This window comes from Sphaeramia orbicularis, chromosome 6 (assembly GCF_902148855.1).
Source record: "Sphaeramia orbicularis chromosome 6, fSphaOr1.1, whole genome shotgun sequence".
Lineage (NCBI taxonomy): Eukaryota > Metazoa > Chordata > Actinopteri > Kurtiformes > Apogonidae > Sphaeramia > Sphaeramia orbicularis.
In genome coordinates, this window is record NC_043962.1 from 2,508,999 (window position 1) to 2,530,237 (window position 21,239).

The 21,239-nt window shown below is 39.9% G+C and overlaps 1 protein-coding gene and 1 pseudogene across 1 annotated transcript in view; both read right to left on the minus strand.

Moving 5' to 3' along the window:
• Positions 1 to 20,300, minus strand: part of LOC115421673 (heat shock factor protein 1-like) — a 25,911-nt gene extending 5,611 nt beyond the window's left edge. The window contains exons 1-9 of the mRNA XM_030137677.1: positions 20,175 to 20,300; positions 11,371 to 11,479; positions 11,151 to 11,278; positions 8,881 to 9,005; positions 6,411 to 6,486; positions 5,338 to 5,405; positions 4,458 to 4,557; positions 1,275 to 1,396; positions 546 to 788 (exon numbers count right to left, since the gene is read on the minus strand). Coding sequence (XP_029993537.1) covers positions 546 to 788; positions 1,275 to 1,396; positions 4,458 to 4,557; positions 5,338 to 5,405; positions 6,411 to 6,486; positions 8,881 to 9,005; positions 11,151 to 11,278; positions 11,371 to 11,479; positions 20,175 to 20,300 — 1,097 coding nt within the window. The remainder of the gene's footprint in view (positions 1 to 545; positions 789 to 1,274; positions 1,397 to 4,457; positions 4,558 to 5,337; positions 5,406 to 6,410; positions 6,487 to 8,880; positions 9,006 to 11,150; positions 11,279 to 11,370; positions 11,480 to 20,174) is intronic.
• LOC115421684 (CCR4-NOT transcription complex subunit 1-like) overlaps positions 1 to 21,239 on the minus strand; it is a 969,367-nt pseudogene that overhangs the window by 418,122 nt on the left and 530,006 nt on the right.

The following is a 21,239-nucleotide window of genomic DNA, read 5'->3' on the forward strand; positions in this document are numbered from 1 at the left end:
GTCATATTGGAGATAATCGTATCTGAATTTCAGTAGCAGGACCACAACACACTCTCAAATATCAATTTCTAGCATAGCATAGCATAACATACCATAGCATAAAATAACATAAAGCATAGCATAATACAGCATAGCATAGCATGACATAGCATAACATAATATAGCCTAACATAAAGCATAACATAACGTAGCGTAACACAGCATAGCATAGCATAGCATAGCATAGCATAACATAAAGCATGACATAGCATAGCATAGTACAGTATAACATAATATAAAATAACATAAAGCATAACATAACATCTTCAGCCTTTTCCATGTATCAAACTGCATGACTATGTGAAAAAAAGCATTTTGAAGATCACATTTAAAATATCTGGTTGTTTTCATTCATTTGTAAAAAGTAATAAAGTAATTTTCTGCAAAACAGGCATCAACAACCACTGGAATAGAATAGAATAGAATAGAATAGAATAATGTTTGTGTCTTCTGTGGTCCGTGTGTATGTGGGTGTGGTCTGTGTGTATGTGGGTGTGGTCCCCCACCTGTCCAAGGCCAGTCTCTTCGTCCTCCTGTCCCCCATGGGGGCCGCAGAGCCCCTCCCCTCCAGAACAGACTGCACCATGGCGACGGGCAGAACGGGCGGTTCGGAGGAGCACACCTCACAGGAGGAGGTCAGCGCCACGCCTTCTCCTCCCCCGACTCCTCCTCCGACTCCACCTCCTTTCACTCCTCCCCTCACCCCAGGGCTCACAGGCTCCTCTTTGATGAGCATCATGCACTTCTCCCTGTCAACACAGTGAGGTCACCAGAGACGTCATCAGAGAAGTCATCAGTGAGGTCATCACTAAGTTCATCACTGAGGTCATGTGACCATGTCTATTTAAATAAGGTTGATCTTCACTGTATTCAACTGGACTCATTTACAGTTTATTGGATTTTCACTAGATTTCATTCTTATTTTTTTACAGTGAACGAAGTGAAACATGATGTTAAACTGATTCTCATTGTATCAATGACATTAAAGTTCTATTCTATTCTATAGTGTATAGTCTGTATATAATAATGTGTATATAACAGTGTGTATTTAATAGTGTGTATATAATAGTGTGTATTTAATAGTGTATATAGTAGTGTGCATATAATAGTGTGTATATAGTAGTGTGTATATAACAGCGAGTATATAATAGTGTGTATATAGTAGTGTGTATATAATAGTGTGTATGTAACAGTGTGTATATAACAGTGTGTATATAATAGTGTGTATCCCTCACCTGGACTCGGGGTCCGGGTGGATCTGCAGGGCCATGGTGGTCTGGGACATGTCCGTCACGTCTGATATGATTGGACCTCCTGTCATTCCACTGGTGGAGCAGGAGGCGCTGTCACTGGAGGGCTGAGGAAGACCAGGACCCAGAGTCAGACCAGGACCAAGACCAGGACCCAGAGTCAGACCAGGACCAAGACCACGACCCAGAGTCAGACCAGGACCAAGACCAGGACCAAGATTCAGACCAGGATCAAGACCAGGACCCAGAGTCAGACCAGGACCAAGACCAGGACCCAGAGTCAGACCAGGACCAAGACCAGGACCAAGATTCAGACCAGGATCAAGACCAGGACCAAGAGTCAGACCAGGACCAAGAGTCAGACCAGGACCAAGAGTCAGACCTGTCCTGTCCTGCTGTCCTGTCTTTTCTGGTCCTGTCTTTAAGCCCCTCCCCTTCCATTCCCTCCACTGGTTCCACTGCTGTTCATTCCATTATAGACACATGACCACAGATCTACTGGGACATTGGCCACACGATAGGCCACACCCACTCAAACCCCAAACACACACACATACACACACACACACACACATACACAATGGACACACACACACACACACACATACACACACACAGTGGACACACACACATACACACACACATACAATGGACACAAACCTACACACAGTGGACACACACAGTGGACACACACACACACACACACACACACACAGTGGACACACACACACACACACACACACACACACACAGTGGACACACACACATACACACAAAGACATACAATGGACACACACCTACACACAGTGGACACACACAGTGGACACACACAGTGGACACACACACACACACACACACACACACACACACGCCCCTTCAGGTCCAGTGGATGTTGTGTCACTGTCCTGTTGTCATGGTTACTCAGATCTATAAACCATAATAAACCTGGGCTGTTTTAGATATAACAAAGTCAAGGACAGCAAACTGTATCTGTATGTGTATGTGTTTAATAAAAGAACATTTATTAGTTTGAATAAATTAGCATCTATGAATGAGTTAATTAATAGATTTAATTGTCATTATAATATTATTCCAGTTTTACTGATGCTCAGATGGATAAAACCAACAGAATTTTATTCATATGATTATGTTTGTATTGTTCATTTTTTTTGCACAACCTTATCTCATTTCATCTTATCTTACCTTATCTTACCAAACTTTGGTTGTTGTGTTGTTTTTTTCGTAACTAAATGAAATGTTACATCATTTTTTTCTAATTCAGGTCAAAACCATCTGATCCAGTTCCTGTCAGGCCAGTTTTAGTGAAACTTTGGACTGACAGTGAATTTTCATGGTTCATGGTTAAATTCCCCTTAACTGTCTGTGTTTAAATGTGTTCAACTCCACATTTAAACTTATTCTGACCCTTTTCCAGCAGATGTGAACACATGGATCCAGACTTAAACCTTCTTTAGTTTCTATAAAAAAGTTAGAACACCTAAACCCTAACCCTGGGGGACGCCTCAGACCGTTTTAGTCCATTTTGTCCTTTTTCTTTAGTTGGTTTTCTCATCATTATGTCTGTGTTACAGATTATGGGATGGATTTCTGCAGGAACGTGTCCCTGTGGACATATTTATTGAACCTACTGTCAGTTTTTCTCTCATCTGTTTTACACTGCACACACTTTTTGTTCCCCCTGAGGACCATCCAACCAAAAATACACCAAAAAAAAAACCAAAAAAAACGAAAACTGTAATGAAATCATTCTGTATTTTTTCTGCATTCATCACAAATCAAAAATTCAACTCATTATCAGGTTCAACTGTCCAATTATCTGCCAGAGCAGGAAGAAAACTGCACTTATCTGGTTTTATTAAAATAAGACAATATTATCTAAGGGTTATAGACTGAAAACAGTTTGATTGTAAATAGAATACACTGGTTTAAAGTCCACACAGTAACATTCAGACTGATCCTCCAACAGTGGACCTGGGTTTATTATAAATATTATTTTAAATTAGTTTGAACATGTCAGTGGGAAGAACAAGATGAAAACTAGTCAAATAATGTGAACACTATTAAGTCTGAATAAGTGACTGAATCTAAAAGCTGATGTTCCACATTCTGCTCAGTTTATCGACGTCAGATGTTCTTTTTTTTACAGTGAACTCAGACAAACTGTTTCTCAGACACTCCTCAGACTTCAGTCATAAACGGCTGAAGGACACCATCACATGTTTATCTGATGGATCTATGATTATGATGGGTTAGTGGGGGGGTGAAAAATGTGAAAAGCCTCCAGTGCAGACAGCGTGTTCCTTTAGACACTGTTCTGCAGGTTTCAGTACGGTTCTTCAGTCAGCAGGAGGTGAAAACAGTGGATGGAGTTCAGTCCAAGGTTCTCCATCCTGTGGACCTGACCATGTCCAACAGTTCCACAGATACTGTCCTTTAAACCTGATGCACTGAGGCCCTCTAGTGTTGAACAGACAGAAGTACTACAGTGATGCAGTCATACACATATCTATATCTATATTTATATTCATATTTAGATTTATATCTATATTTATATTTAAACCTATATCTATTTTGATATTCATATTTATATTTAAATCTATATCTATTTCTATATTCATATTTATATTTAAATCTATATCTATTTTTATATTCATATTTATATTTAAATCTATATTTATATCTATATCTATATTTATATTCATATTTATACTGATATTGATATTTATATATGTATATGTATATCAGAACAGTGGCCCAGTGTCCACAGTTCCTGTTGACTGTATTTGGCTTCAGGCTCTGTTTGTGCTGAATGTAGAAGGTCAGCACCGTCCTAATTATAGTATCCAACAAAACCAACGGCACTGAGAAAAGCAGCAGAGCAGCAACGGTCCAACAGAAGAACGGAAAGAAAAATAATAATCATATGACAACTACTGCAAAGGAAACTGGAATAAAACAGTGTCACCTCTGGACAGGAACCGACTGGGATAATGCTGTGGTTTCTCGCTGATCTAGAATCAGATGGTTTTGGTGGTTTCTAACTGATCTAGAATCAGATGGTTTTGGTGGTTTCTAACTGATCTAGAGTCAGATGGTTTTGGTGGTTTCTAACTGATCTAGAGTCAGATGGTTTTGGTGGTTTCTTACCGACTGGATGTAGAAGGACTCGTGCATGGGCTCCATGGGGTGGTTATGGCTGAATTTAGAGGAGGGAGGACTGGGGGAGCCATCGTCCAGCATCAGGGGCCTGGAGGGAGCAACGGAGGACAGCAATGGTCAACAGAAACAGGCAACAGAAACAGGCAACAGGGAAACAGGGAAACAGTCAACAGAAACAGGCAACAGGGAAACAGTCACCAGTGCCCCTCATATGGATGTGGGTGTGGTTGGACCCATTTGCTCAAACCTGCTGGATCACACACAGACGCTGCTGTAACAGAACTCATCCATTCTAACTCTAACCCAGTCCAAACACACATCGGCCTTTAACCCACTGGTTCCAGGTTCTGGTACTATTATTATTATCATTGTTGTCATTGTTATTATTATTATTGTTGCTGTTGTTTTTATTATTGTAACCCAGTGGACACTGACTCCTTCCATCAGGTCAAACTCCTTCATAAAGACACTTGTGTTGGACTTTTGTGTCCTAGTGTCTCTCTGCTTTCTCATGTCGGCCTCGTTCACACTCAGCAGTAAAGCTGAACCAGCACTTTACACATACACACACACACACACGCCCTCACACACACACACACACACACACACATGCACACACACACACACACGCACACACACACACACACACACACACACAGGCTGCTGTAGCAGGGTCATGCACTCTGCTCAGCCACCGTTGTGTGTGTGTGTGTGTGTGTGTCTGATTCAGCACTTGTGTCCATTCACAGCTCGTTGCGTTGGATTGTTGTGTTGGTCAGCTGAGCCAGCCCTTCCCTCTGCCCTGTTTGTCGGACTTTTGTTGATTGCTCTGCTCTGTGTGTGTGTGTGTGTGTGTGTGTGTACTCACAGTTTTCTCTTCAGGCCCACTGTGCTGGGTGTGTTGGACTGCATCTGGCTGAACAGAAACTGAATCAGCTGCCAACGACAGAAAAGCACAGCATGAATCAGCAGCAAACGCACTTTGTTTGACACTCAGTCATTATGTGGTTTCACTGACAGAGAGAGAAAGAGAGGAGATGATGATGATAATAATATGGATGATCTATGATGCACGCTCAGCTGGAACCACAGAACATGACTAAACCACTAAGGGTGTGAAGGGAAAGTCTGAGGGTAAAGAGGAAATGAAGAAGAAGAAAAACAAGAAAAACAAAAAGAAAAAGAAGAAGAAAAAGAAGAAGAAAAACAAAAACAAGAAGAAAAAGAAAAACAAGAAGAAATAAAAACAAAAAGAAAAAGAACTGACTGAAATGATTTGAACATCCTTCATTGTTCAGATCTGCAGTGTCAGTTTGGGATTTCACTAATTCATCCCAGAGATCGGACTGGACCCTTTGGGGGGGGTCGGACCGGATCCTTTTTGGGGGTTGGACCGCAGACCCTTGGGGGGGGGGGCACCTGTTTGCCACCTGTGTTGTAGATCCACAGAACATGCAGACACTTCAGATACTGGATCTGTCACCTTGTTTTTAAAAAGCTTTGCAATTTAAAAAAAAGAAGAGATAAATGGAAAAAAACAAAACAAAGAAACACATAAATTATATATAATATGTTCTGCATTTTCAGCTGTCTTTTCTCTGAATTTAGATTGGTAGTTTGTTTTGTTTTTTTTAATGTTATTTTCTTTTCTTTTTGAAATTGCTTTGTTTTGGTTTAATTTCTATTGGTTTTCATGTCAGTTTTAGTCTTTTTTTGTAACAGAGGTCCAGATAAACTCAACTTAGGAAAACCTCATTGTTGTAAATCCTGTTTTTTTTTCCTTCTTGTGTTCGTTTCTTATTTGGACCAACTCTCAGATGATTGGTTCAGTGTTTGAAGAGTCTTCAGATCAGCTGGATGCGCTCTCACACACACACACACACACACACACACACGCACACACACACACACACACACACACACACACACACACACACTGACCTTGTTCATGACCTTCTGCTGCTGGGTGTGGTTCTGTCTGAGGGACACCACCTCCCTCCACAACACCTCATTCTGCCTGAAAACACAAAGAACAACATCAAACACAAACTACACACACACGTTTGTCTTTCATTATTTCACAGATGGAGCTGATGGGAAAATGAAACTAAGAAAACACACATTAACAGATGAGCCATAAAAAACACAGGATGTGCAGCAGTAGACTCTGCTCCATTCACCCTCAAATTACATGAATATAACTGAAACATAAACATTTGTCTAATAGAAAAACGACACTTTCACCCAAACACTAGTTTTTCTCTGAATAGTTGTTGTTTTAGGTGTTTGTTCGTAGTTAAATTGGTATATGACTCAAAACTGTAACGGAAAGACCTTTGAGTCCAACTAGATCAGGGGTCTCAAACATGCGGCTCAGGGCCCAAATGCGTCCCCCCAAAGGTTCAAATCCGACCCCTGGGATGAATTTACAAAGTGTCAAAATTCCACAGTCCAGACTGTGGAACTCATTTTAGTGTCGGTTCCACATCCAGACCAATCTGATCTACAGTCAAATAATAACAGCAGAAGAACCCATACAAAAGAATGACTGCAGGTTTACTACTGGGTTTGATGTGAAAAAAATAATGTTACATTATGTCTGTAAATAATGACAACTTCTAATTTTCTCTCTCTCGCTCTCTCTCTCTGGGTATTTTCAATTGAATGAACGTACAAATGAACAAACAAATTAATAAATTCAACTGCCAAAGTCAGTGCCTTTGACAGATACTGTGGCCGATATTTTCACTCTTTTTAATCTGATACTAGTGGTTTTTCTGTAAAATTGAGGCAGTTAGGGTCAAAAACTGGATATTTTGAAAATCATGACCTTGAGTTTGACCTTTGTAGGTCATTGAAGGTCAATTAAACTGGTACCAAATGAAAGACCATATGGGACTTCCTATGAGTCGATAATACAAAGTTAGCTGGTATCCGTCTGAGTTTAACGATAGAAGCTGTTTTATGAATATACAAATGAGCCGTTTGAGCCCTGGACACATTAGACAAAAATAAGTTAATATATATATATATACTGAACAAAAATATAAACGCCCCACTTTTGTTTTTGCTCCCGTTTTTCATGAGCTGAACGCAAAGATCTAAAACTTTTTCTATGTACACAAAAGGCCTATTTCTCTCAAATATTGTTCATAAATTTGTCTAAATCTGTGTTAGTGAGCACTTCTCCTTTGTCCTTTGCTGAGATAATCCATCCACCTCACAGGTGTGGCAGATCCAGATGCTGATTAGACAGCAGGATTATTGCACAGGTGTGACTTAGGCTGGCCACAATAAAAGGCCACTCTAAAATGTGCACTTTTACTGTATTGGGTGGTCCAGGGGGGTCAGAAAACCAGTCAGTATTTGGTGTGACCACCATTTTCCTCGCACAGTCTTCTTCATGAATTCTCTGAAACAGCTTTGGAGATGGCTTATGGTAGAGAAATGAACATTCAATTCACAGGCAAAAGCTCTGGTGGAGATTCCTGAAGTCAGCATGACCAGTGCATATTCCCTCCAAACTTGTGACATCTGTGGTATTGTGCTGTGTGATAAAACTGCACATTTTGGAGTGGCCTTTTATTGTGGCCAGCCTAAGGCACACCTGTGCAATAATCCTGCTGTCTAATCAGCATCTTGATCTGCCACACCTGTGAGGTGGATGGATTATCTCAGCAAAAGAAGAAGTGTTCACTAACACAAATTTAGACAGATTTGTGAACAATATTTGAGAGAAAAATAAACCTTGTGTGTACACAGAAAAAGTTTTAGATCTTTGAGTTCAGCTCATGAAAAATGGGAGCAAAAACAAAAGTGGTGCGTTTATATTTTTGTTCAGTGTATAAACATGATAAATGAGGAAGGAAATGGATGGAAAATAGAATTTACAATAATTTGGCGTTAGTTTGAAATCACTACGATGAACAGAAGGGAAGTTATGATAAACAGATTTTACATCCGTTACCATAGAAACCAGAAGTTACACACCCTAGAGTGTATAAACGTGTGAATGGAACTGGAACAGATGGTACTGTGAACTGGAGGTCTGATCAGATCAATACTGGTGAAATTACAGATATTAGAATGTCCGAAAACTGAGTTTACTGCCAACCCCCCACCCCCACCCCACCCCCCCACCCCCGTGGCACTAACGAGGGCGTGGCCTTTATGACATCATGATGAATACCATCAGACGGAGAACAGAAAATGAACCACTTGATAAATGTCAGTTTTTCTGTGAAAAGATCTTTTATACACGAAAATATTTTTATAATTTAATTGGACTTTTTTTGCACTAAAACAAAGACAGTTTGGAGTCGTTATTATTTATAGGTTATTATGGGATGTTTTAAAGGCTTTAAACACACACACACACACACACACACACACACACACACAGTGTACTCACTGTTTCATGTCCTGCATCTGCATCTCCATGTTGTCCTGTTGTGTCCTCAGCAGTTGGACTTCATACAACAGTTTGCTGAGGTCCTCCTGTCGCACCTTGGTCTCCTCACTCTTCACTATGGACACCTGGACACAAACACACACCTATGGACACTTGGACACAAACACACACCTGGACACAAACACCCCCCCTCAGGCCCAGTGGCGGCTGCTCATCTTTCAGACAGGGGAAGCTCATTGTCGGCTTACATCCAAAAAAAAAAAAAAAAATTGTCAAGTTATTTAAACATAAATTCGTCCTCTCTTCCATTTTAAGAAAATGCTCAGTGACCTTATCGTACCAAGTAAACAAGAAAACATTGAAATTATGTTAAATTGAAATAAGGAAGTAAAATGAGTGTGTTTTATTTACAGTGCAAGAAATGAACAAGTAATTTAGTAGTGGTTTCTGTGATTTCCCAGCAGAATGTGTGACGGTATTAAACTGAACTGTGTCAGTGAAGGAGCAGATCTGAAAACAGCTGTCAGTCAAACGGGATTCAGCCTTTAGACCCATCCTCCAATCAGCACGCGGAAGCTCAGCATCCGATCCAGCTGAGCTCCGCCCACAGCTCCATTCACCCCTAGAGACGACGAGCATCCGGGGGCGGGACAACATGGTGGCATTTGTCCAATTAGCGTCCAGTTTAGAGTCAGTTTAAAGCAGTTCCACTCAGTCCCATTGAAGTGCATGGACGCTGAGCGTCTACGGACAAATGCACTGAGCAGAGATGGAGGAGAAAACACAGACACGGGAATGGAGGAGAAGTGAACAACATCCAGTCCACTGATCTGGGATCAAACTGATTCTGAACCAACTGGTCTGAGAGATGAACGTGTTCCAACACATTTGGAGTCAATGAAATGTCAACACAACCGAACAGATTTGAACATTTAATTGGAGTCATTTTAGGGGCAGAGGAGCTTCCACTGCAGTCTGACAGAAAACAGTCCTGCTCAGGACTGACCTGGACTCAAACACACCCCCTCAGGTCCTTTACCTTCACCACAGTTAAACTAAGTCCATGTGCCTCTGCTTCTGTCAGAACTGTCTGTCCACAGGCCTTCGACCTCCTGGACTGAAGGCAGATCCTTTATGTCCTGTCCTCCATTATTGGACACACCGATTAGTCCAGGTGTGTCTAATAATGAGACACACCTGGACTAATCAGTGTGTGTCCAATAATGGAGGCAGTAGAAGGTCTGTGGACAGATTGAACAGAGGGCTCTGGGATCCAAAACAATAAGGACTAATGTCAGAATAGAGTTTGATATTATGGGATAGATATCAGTGCATTGGTTTGTTTGGTTCAATTCTTCTCTTTGTTTCTAAAATGACTCACAGATGGTTTGGACTGAATATAGATCAACATTAATTCTGTTTTTTTCTCTGATTGTCCCTGTTCTTCCTGTAAATGTCTGTAATCTTTGTCCTGCTCTGACTGTAAATACTCATTTCCATCTACTGTCATCACATCTGACTGAGGAACAAACATCTACCATTCAACTACAGTCAAATACTGAGGTTTATCAACTCTATGGACATAAATCTGTGGACACATCATGTCTCCAGCTGTCACATGTCCTGTTCAGGAGGAGCACACACACAAACAGCAATATTAATAATCAATAGGATATCTATCCCATAATATAAAACTATATTATACACTGCAAAAAAAAGGAATGTGTGATGTAGATAAACTGAGCATAATGTTGAATATTTATGTGAAAGATCCTTTTTTAGATTTATTTACTTATTTAGACTTAAACTGGTTCAGATTATTTGACTTTTTTTTCTACCTTTTTTTCTTAGTCTGTGTGTTAGTATTTTTTTTTTCTTAGCCTGTATGTTACGGGGTTTTTTGTTTTGTTTTTTGTCTTAGCTTGTATGTTAGGGTTTTTTTTGTATGTTAGTATTTTTTTTTTTTTTAGTCTGTATGTAGGTATTTTTTTTCTTAGTCTGTATGTTAGTGTTTTTTTTCTTAGTCTGTATGTTAGTGTTTTTTTTCTTAGTCTGTATGTTAGTAGTTTTTTTCTTAGTCTGTATGTTAGTTTTTTTTCTTACTCTGTATGTTAGTAGTTTTTTTCTTAGTCTGTATGTTAGTCGTTTTTTTTTCTTAGTCTGTATGTTAATATATTTTTTTCTGTGTTAGTGCGTGTCCTGACCTTCCTCTTGATGTGCTCCTGTATATTAGTATTTTTTATTTTATTTTTTTTTCTGTATGTCCTGACCTTCCTCTTGATGTGCTCCAGCATGTGTTCGTGTCCCTGCAGGAAGTACAGGTGTTGGAACTCCGTGTCATCTCTCTCAGGTTTCACCAGACCACTCTGCTCGATGTTCACCACTTTACGGAAACCATCTGTAACGACGAAAAAAAAAAAAAAACCCACAGAGTGAGAGAAACAGAAGAGAAGGAAGCAGCGAAGGAGGACATGTAAACGGTCTACTCACACATGTTGAGCTGACGGACGAAGCTGGCCATGTTGTTGTGTTTGAAGTACTTTGGCAGAACTTCCTTTGCAAAGCGTCCCTGATCGAAGACGTGGAAACTGGTTCCAGTCTGAGGGACAGAAGGGTCAGATATGAGGAACTTCACATGCATGTGAGTGGAGTTTCACACAGGGTCAGGGTTCGGCTGGGGTGGAATTCAAACAGGAACATCTATGTTCAATCTTTTATGACATTTTTTTTATGACATCTTCTTTATCATTGTTTAAAAAGCATCTGTAAAGGACTTTAATTCATGAAAAAATGTAGTAAGCTGTATATCATTTGAACTGTATTTGATGATTTGTAATGTGATTTGCATTTTTATTGTTTTTACTTTAGTTTACTAATTCAGTTATATTGTATGTTTAATTCTTTTTTTCTTCTTTTTTCTTTTTTTTCCCTGTGTATTGTTCATTTCCTGGGAGGTATTCATATAAGCCTTTTTTGGCTTCTAACCTCTCCTGCACAATGATGTTACTGTTTGAATGTTGTTTTAAATTTTCTCTTGCTGTTTTATGATGTGCAAATAAATAAATAAATAAAAGACACAAAAGAATCCGAATGACTGTGTTTGACCAGGTTTTTTTGTGCTTTAAGTAATCTGCTGACAAAAGCCTTGAATCAAACTCCAGATCTTTGAGGTTTTCATCTCCTGGTTCCTGGAACAACTTCAGTTGGAGCTCCGTCTATGAACTCTGACTGTTTGGACTGATTTAACGACAGTGTTCAAACTCTGGATCACTGTTGGTCTGTGAAGGTTTGAACTGCTTCTGTTTGGTTTGTCTGTGTTTGTGAATACTTTTATTATTATAAATCTGTAATTATGGGACTCACTGTAAACCCAGATTTTGATTCAACTCAAAGAGATTGAGTTCATATTACTTAAATGTGTCTAATTTATTGACATTACTTGCTAATTCTGATTGAGGTGAACTTGTTCAAGTCCATTCTGAAAATAATTGTGTTTTTAAGTCCAGTCAGTGGTTTTTACTCAAACAAATTGAGTTTGTGTTACTTAAACCTGTGTCATTTCTTTACATTAATTATGAATTCTGAGTAAACTATACTTTTTAATAACCTATTTTATTGTAATCATGTGTTTGAGCACAACTCAATATCATCAAGTTTTGCCTGTTACTAATAGCAGCGCATTGACGTCACCACCTGCCAAAAATCTAGTTTATACCAGTTTTGACAGAGTGGCGGTGAGCTCTGAACTTCGGAGACAGAAAAGAGACGGAACAGAACAAAGACGAAGAATTCTGCTGTATTGTGTGATGGCGTGTGAGGGCCACATAAGAAAAAAGAAAAAAAAAAAAAACGCTTGTCACTGCGAGAATAAATTCGTTATTTAACGAGAATAAAGTCGTTGTTTAATGAGAATAAAGTCATTATTTAACGAGAATAAAGCCTTTATATTTTGAGGATAAAGTCATTATACAGACCTGATCAAAATCTTAAGACCAATTGAAAAATAGCTAGAATTTACCTTTTGCACATTTGGATCTTAATGAGGTTTTAAGTAGAGCTACAATATACAAAAGCAAGAAGGGGGAGTGAGACAAAAAGCACTTTGAAGAAGTCATTTATTGAAAACAAGTAAACTGAAATAGGCTGTTTATCAGCTGATCAAAAGTTTAAGACCATAGGCTATAAAGGCCAAAATCTGCTCAAAATTCTCATTTTCTGTCGGGCATTCACACGGTCATGCCCTCCTGATGGCTAAAGCGCAGAAGCTTTCTCTTCTTGAACGTGGTCGGATCGTCCAGCTGCATAAGCGAGGCCTCTGGCAGCGTGCCATTGCTGCTGAGGTTGGACGCAGTAAGACAGTCATTCTACATTTTTGGACAGATCCTGAGCATTATGGAACAAAAAAGTCAAGTGGTAGACCCAAAAAAATGACACCTGCGCTGAGCCGGAGGATCCGATTGACCATCAGTCAAGACACAGGGCGGTCCTCCACCCAAATGAAGGCCCTTATTGGTGCCGACTGCAGCGCAGTAACCATCAGACGGCATCTGCAGGAAAAGGGTTTCAAAAACAAAAAACCAATTCAAAGACCTCGTCTCCTACAACGCCACAAAACTGCCCGTTTAGACTTTGCCAGGAGCATCAAACATGGGACACTGAAAGGTGGAAAAAAGTTTTATTCTCTGATGAGAAAAAATGTAACCTTGACGGTCCAGATGGCTTCCAACGTTACTGGCATGACCAAGAGATCCCACCTGAGATGTTTTCTACCCGGCACAGTGGAGGGGGTCCATCATGATCTGGGGTGCTTTTTCATTCAGTGGAACACTGGAGCTTCAGGTGGGGCAGGGTGGTCAAACGGCGGCCGGTTACGTGCAGATGTTGCAGCGGGCGTCCCTCATGACTGAGGGCCCTGGTCTGTGTGGGAACAGCTGGGTTTAAAAACAGGACAACGCTGCAGGTCACAATGCTCGCTTGACCAAGGACTTCTTCAGGGAGAAGAACATCACTCTTTTGGACCATCCCGCATGTTCCCCTGATTTAAATCTCATAGAGAACATTTGGGGATGGATGGCAAGGGAAGTTTATAAAAATGGCCATCAGTTCCAGACAGTTGATGCCCTTCGTGAAGCCATCTTCACCACTTGGAGCAATGTTCCCACCAGCCTCCTGGAAACACTGGCATCAAGCATGGCCAAAGGAATTTTTGAAGTGATTAACAAGAACGGTGGAGCTACTCATTACTGAGTCCTACTGAGAACATTTTTTGTTCTGGTTTGGAGAGTTTTTTGTAATTTTTTGAGCGATGGTCTTAAACTTTTGATCAGCTGATAAACAGCCTATTTCAGTTTACTTGTTGTTTTCAATAAATGACTTTTTCAAAGTGCTTTTTGTCTCACTCCCCCTTCTTGCTTTTGTATATTGTAGCTCTACTTAAAACCTCATTAAGATCCAAATGTGCAAAAGGTAAATTCTAGCTATTTTTCAACTGGTCTGAAGATTTTGATCAGGTCTGTATAATGAGCAGTCGTACCCACTGGTCGATGTAGAACTGTGAACATTTAGTGCAGTTCTTTCATTTGGGGGTTCGGCACACAGGCCAAACACTGAGTCTGTCCATCAACACATTCTCATTAGTCTGAGGACTGAAGTGAGTCTGCACACATTTGGGTTTGTTGTAAGAACCGAACTGATTTGTAATAAATTTCCTCTTTAGTTTAGCAGAAACTGCTGCAGTGTTCATCTGCAGGGCTATCAGTGGAAACACCAGAACTAAACACACAGGGGCTGTAGTTTCTGAACAAACTGTGAGGAGACTAGTCCAAGTTTTTGAGTCCAACAGAAGAGAAAGTTGCTGCTTCACTTGTTGCCTTCGCTGTAAAACCGGAAACTGTTGAATTTTCAAAATATTACCACTTTAATCTAATAAAAGTACGACTTGATTCTCGTTAAACAATGACTTTATTCTCGTTAAATAAAGTTTCTTTTTTTTAAACTACGACTTTATTTCTCGTTAAATAACGACTTTATTCTCGTAGTGACAAGCGGGTTTTTTTTGTTTTTTTTTTTCTTATGTGGCCCTAATACGCCGTCGTAGTATTAAAGTTTTCCACAAGTGAATTTTTACCAAGCAAGATGTTGGACCCCCGTTTGAAGCCACTGGTGAATGAGCTGACTGCATCCACAGAACAGTCAGTTAGAACCTGACACTGGTTCCATGTCATTACAGTCCTGACTGATAGCTTAGCTGGTTAACCAGCGAACTCTGCCCGACACTTTGTTAGCTAATGTTAGCTATGTGTTCACTGGTAACGTTAGCTATGTGTTCACTGGTAACGTTAGCTATGTGTTCACTGGTAACGTTAGCTAGTGCAAGTAACAGAATTGTATGTTGCTCTCAGACAGCTAATGCACCTGGGCTGAGCCACACACCTGAACCAGCTGTACCCAGCTCCACCACGGACCATCGAACGTCCCAGTAAGTTTACCCAGACGGTGGACTCTAATATATTGTGTGACAGAGGTGTAGTAGGAGTAAGCCTACTACACCTACTTGAGCTTTGCGATGACGCGACTGTCTGCTTTGGGTACACTTCAAGTCCACCAGTGAGAATTGGGCACCGAGAACCGGTGTCAGATAAAATATGGACCCCTATAAAATTTGTACCCCGAACCCTAACAACCCAAAAGCGCACAATTCTACTCGCAAGGTATTTATTTCATAAGCCTCGCTGAACCTGACATCCGGTAAGGCTGCGCTCGCGCATGCGCAAATTCCAAATAGGTCCAAATTTTACAAGGTCCGTCTTTTATGCCACACCGGTTCCAAATTGGTTCCTTAGCTCATCTAACTCTAGCTAGCTGAAGATGGAGTGGAAGTGTAAATATTGTGATTTTATTAGTGAGAAAAAGGCCCAGCTATGGTCCATCCTCCTTCTTCAAGGCTTGCTTTGTAAGCAACTTTGGTTTTTCAATACCTCCTCTGCTCCTTCCCCCCTCCCTTGCTCCCCCCATTCTCTACCTCCCCTCTTCTCTCCCTACCATACATATTATTTTAAGGTGTGTATGTGTTAATAGTTTCTTTATTTTATTTTTTTTTGTTGTTGTTGTTGTTTGAAAAAATGAAACCAAAACTTCTCTGGAGGAGGCAAACTCCAAAATTGTGACCTGTGTTCACTCCAGATCATTTGTGCATGCCTCTTGCACCTGTCCTGAGTGATTTTCTGTAGTGGTCGCTGCACTGGGCAGTGTTCGGACACTGGACAGGGCAGACATGTGGGCTGTGTACCTATTGAGGCTGTTTGTAGCACTATGTTGTCATGGTGACGCGATCATGCCCTGTTCCTTCTTTCAGGACGTTGCCGATGAGGGAGGTTTGTACAGTGATGTGCCGGTGGGTGTCGTCTGCCATGAACAGGAAAACATCCCTCCACACACGCAGTCCCTTCACCACAGTGCACCCTCAGTGGGAAGCATCTTGGAGGGAAACATTGTGATGGATGTTGAGAGCCTGCCCCAAGCCATGTACATTGTCTTCAGACTTACCTATGCACATCATCTCAACTACCCAAAATACATGAAGAATACTTTTGTTTTTTTTTCAACAGGTACTTCTGAAGTTAGGTAAGACAGATCTGAAACTAAACTTCAAACACTCAAGAATCAGCTTACAATGTAAGATCCAGACTCTCCTCTTCCCAAGTCCAAAGTCAAATGTGAGTTGTTGTTTTTTTTTTTAATAAATTGGCAGAAAAGAAAAAGGAAAGTAATAATTTTGGCCTTCAACATTTGTTAGATACAACTTTGAAGGGAATGTATGGATGTGAAGAGAGAGGGTAAGGAGAGAAGGACAGATTAAAAAATAAATAAATAAATGTTACTTGGGGGTTAGAGAAAGCATGGGGGGCTGTGAGGAGGGGAGAGTGTGAACTCTAGGTGAGTATCTACTGTCTGTTTTATTTAGGGATCTGCTCTGTTATTTTTTTCACCCTCCCATTCTCTCTTTTTTCATTCTCACACACTTTTTTATATTTCCATGGACATATTTACCTCCGCCAGGGGGTATTGTGATCACTTTGCTTTGTGTGTATGTGTGTGTGTGTGTGTGTGTGTGTGTGTGTGTGTGTGCGCGTGCGTACGTGTGTGTTTGTTTGTTAGCAAGATAACTCAAAAAATTATGGACGGATTTTCATGAAATTTTCAGGAAATGTTGATACTGGCACAAGGAAGAAATGATAAAATTTTGGTGGTGATCGGGGGGGGCCAGATCTGTCTTGGCAGAGGTCTGTGCTCTCCGAGTGCTTTTCTTCTTGTTATTTGTAAATGTACAGAAGCCAGTGTTCAGCAGGGCTGAGTTTTGTCTTGCCAGTTTGTCAGCCAAAGTTGAAGAGGTGATTTGAAGAGTACAATATTGTAATGATTGGAGGTAAAGCGGAAGAGAGCTTTGTATTGTACCAGTTTGTGAGGCAGATTTTTTTTTTTACTTTTCATGCCATCATTGAGGAGTCTGCAGCCTATTAGGCCATGGCTTTGTTTCTTTCTTTTATTTTTGAAAAAAGATATGTTCAATAAAAAAAAAAAAAAAAATTGGATCAATGTAATGTTGCAGTTGCATTAAAGATGAATGTCCAACTGTTGGACATGTAATAGGACTGACCGTTAACTGAGAAAAGAATTAGACCTGTTGATCACTGTTTTTTCATGACTTAAAAAAAAACTCAGATTGCACCCTGGTAACGCCCACCTGTCACCTATAACTGTGGCTCAGACGGAACCAGAACCCTGAAACAGAACAGCAGTCTTCTGGCTGACGTTAAACCAAACTGTATTTTCAACCAAAACACAGACGCTAAAGTGTTGCAGAAAACGACAGTTGAAGCAGAAGGTGTGTGAGTGGGAAACATTTGTCCTTCAGAGTATGTAGTTCTCAATGTTCCTGCAGTCAAAGAACGGAAAAGAAAAAATAACTAAAGAACCTCTGAAGTACTAAGAGCTGACAGAGTACGACTGTGTTTGAAATGAAAAACATGAAGTGGTTTTTCAGGAGGATAAAACTATTCCAGGAGCTGAAGGTAAAGGAGCAGCACATTCAAAGAATAATACAAACTATAGACTTCACTGCCTGTGTTGAACCTTCCAGATCATGTGTTTGGTGAGGATTTATTGAAGAAATGAGTTTGTATGAAGAATACTGACAGATAAAGATGTAAAAAACTGCGGGTTTGGATCAAAAACAGACAGATGTCTGTAATCAAATGTGTGAAACAGCCCTGAGGTTCTTGGGTGTAAAGTAACCTTTAATACATTTATAATAATTATTATAGAGATGAATAAAGGTTTAGTGGGTTTGAACAGCCAAGGTCTTAAACATAGATTAGATACATTTACAAAAAACACAATGTTATGTAGTTTTAATGCGTTTATATAAAGTCCAGAGCCTTAATATTATTTTAAAAGTCACTGTAGAAATTAATAAAGGTTTAGTTCAGGGGTGTCAAACAAGCGTCCCCCCAAAGGTTCCAGTCCGACCCCTGGGATGAATTTACAAAGTGTATAAATTCCACAGTCCAGGCTGTGGAACTCATGTTAGTGTCGGTTCCACATCCAGACCAATCTGATCTACAGTCAAATAACAGCAGAAGAATCGACAAAAAAGAATGACTGCAGATTTACTACTGGGTTTGATGGAAAAAAATATTACACTATGCCTATAAATAATGACAACTTCAAATGTTTGTCTTTGTTTTAGTGCAAAAAATAACATTAAATTCTGAAAATATTGACATTTCCAAACTCTCCTGTACCAATAAAATGTGACTAACCTGAACAAATGTGCCCAACCTGAAATGTCTGTATTAAATTCAGTCCAGTTTGAACTCTTTTCTTCCTGTTCCTCAGTGTTTAGTGTCTTTGGAGATCTGATCCAGAATGCACATGGACTAATGAGAAGTGGAGGAAGAAGATTGGTAAAAATTGCACTGATTTTTCTCCAGAAATTTCAGGTTTTTTTCAGGTTATTCACATCTTTTTTGTTTGGATAATTTATAAAAGTAAGTATTTTCATAATTTAATGGGGTTTTTTGCACTAGAACACAGACATAAATTGTCAGTTGTCATTATTTATAGGTTCTTCTGTTCTTATTTCACTGGTTGGGTCCGCTGCAGATCAAATCAGACTGAATGTGGAACCTGAAAGAACAGGAGTTTAAGAGCCCTGGGTTAGTGGGTTTGAACCAGTCCAGCTTTGTAGTTTGAATATATTCATATAAAGTGTAGATTTTAATGTTATTGAATAGAGACAAGGTTCACAAAAAAAGAGTTAAAGGAAACTCTAGACCACAGGTGTCAAACATGCAGCTTGAGGACCAAAACTGGCCCGCCGAAGGGTCCAATTTGGCCCGTGGGATGAATTTGTGAAATGCAAAAATTATACTGAATATATCAACAGTCAAGGATGGTCAAATCACTTTAGGTCAATTCAACCTAAATTGGGTCAGACCAGTAAAATGCTATCAGAATAGCCAATAAATAATGAAAAACACATTTTTCCCTCTTTGTTTTAGTGTAAAAAAAAAGTCAAACACACAAAAATGTTTACATTGAGACTAGCCCTTTTATAAAAAAACATGAACAACCTGAAATGTCTGAACAGAAGTATGTGGAATTTTAATAATATTCCACCTGTTATTAAATGTTTTGTGTATTTGTAGATCCACTGGGATCTGTAAGCTGTGATTCACATGTGTAAATGATAAACTGAGGTAGAATATTGTTAAAATTGCACTGATTTTTCTTTAGAATTTTCAGGTTGTTCATGTTATGTTCAAGTACAGTTTGTAGATGTAAACATTTTCATTACATTACATTTACATTTTCATCACAGAATTTGACTTTTTTTTTACTCAAAAACAGAGAATACTTTAGAGGTTACTTTATTTATCAGTTTTTACTCTATTATTTGTGTTATTTGACTGGTCCGGCCCACTTTAGAGCATATTAGGCTGAATGTGGAACTGAACTAACATGAGTCTGACACCCTTGGACTAGAGGACATTTAGTTCTGAATATGATCCTTTTGTCAGTTTCGTATTATAAATAGGATTCATCCAGTGAAATTTAAATATAATACTGTGAAAGTCTGTGATTCTGTTTCATTTTTCAGATGTTTACTCTGTGACCTGTTTGATATTTGACTCATTTTAAAGGTTTTTTTAATAAACCTGACTGTCCTCAAACGCATCGTTGCTTGACACTCATTAACTTTAAGTGTCCAGAGACATTGTTCCTGAACTCACCGCACTCCAGCAGATCAGGTGGTTGGTGTCCGGATCCTCCACCAGAGTCCACAGTTTGGTGAGGAACGCTGGGACGTTACTGGTGTAGCTGCCGTCCACCCCCATGGCTCCTGGAGACTCCTGCATCCTGACACCGGTCCAGTCCAGTCCAGGTGGGTCAGAACCGACAACGGTAGGTAGGGAGGATGGACGTGTGTGTGTGTGTGTGTGTGTGTGTGTGGATGGATGTGCAGGACCAGTGTTAGTCCATGTTGGAGTCAATCCTCCTCTGATGATCCATTACTGATAATCCCAGGTCTGTCTCTGTCGCTTTGATTCCATTTCAGGTCAAAGCGTCTTCGTAAAACAGGAACCTCAGCTGATCAGCCTTTTCTATCTGTTCTAGTTCTATCTATTCTGTTTCTATCTTTTCTAACTCTTCTATTTCTATCTCTTCTCTTTCTGTCTTCACTTGTTTTCCATCTCTCTAACTTCAGGACTTTCCCTTCTGTTCCTCCCTCTGTCCTCTGGTACACCACTCATCCAACTGAATGTCACTGTAGAAGACCCATGTCAGCACACACAGCACCCCCCCCCCCCCCCCCCCGGCCTCCTACTGACAATCACCACCCGGTAAAAACAATACAGCGTCCACACAAAGCGCTTCCATAATACACCAGTGTGTGAGCGTCAAAAGGCTGTTGAAAAGAGCACGGCCTCTTTCTGTTCCTCAGAATAAACAGAAATCTGCTCTAAAACATCTTCAAATTCTACATAAAAACACATCAAACTCTAATGTTAAAGCTGACGACAGACACACAAACTGACAGACCAACTGAAAATGTTCATCCATAAACAGAGGTGAATTCAAAACGGGACTGGATTTATTGTCTGTTAGTGTTGGTTTCATTGGTTCAGTTTGACTGGATTCTATACACTGTAAAAACAAACCTTTAGAATCCACTCAATAAAAGTGAGGGAACAATTTGCATTCATTTTGGTTGAGTAGATTTGACCCCATATTTGGAATAAAATGTAACTAAATTTAACAGCTATAACACACTAAAAGAAATGAGGTAAACTCCA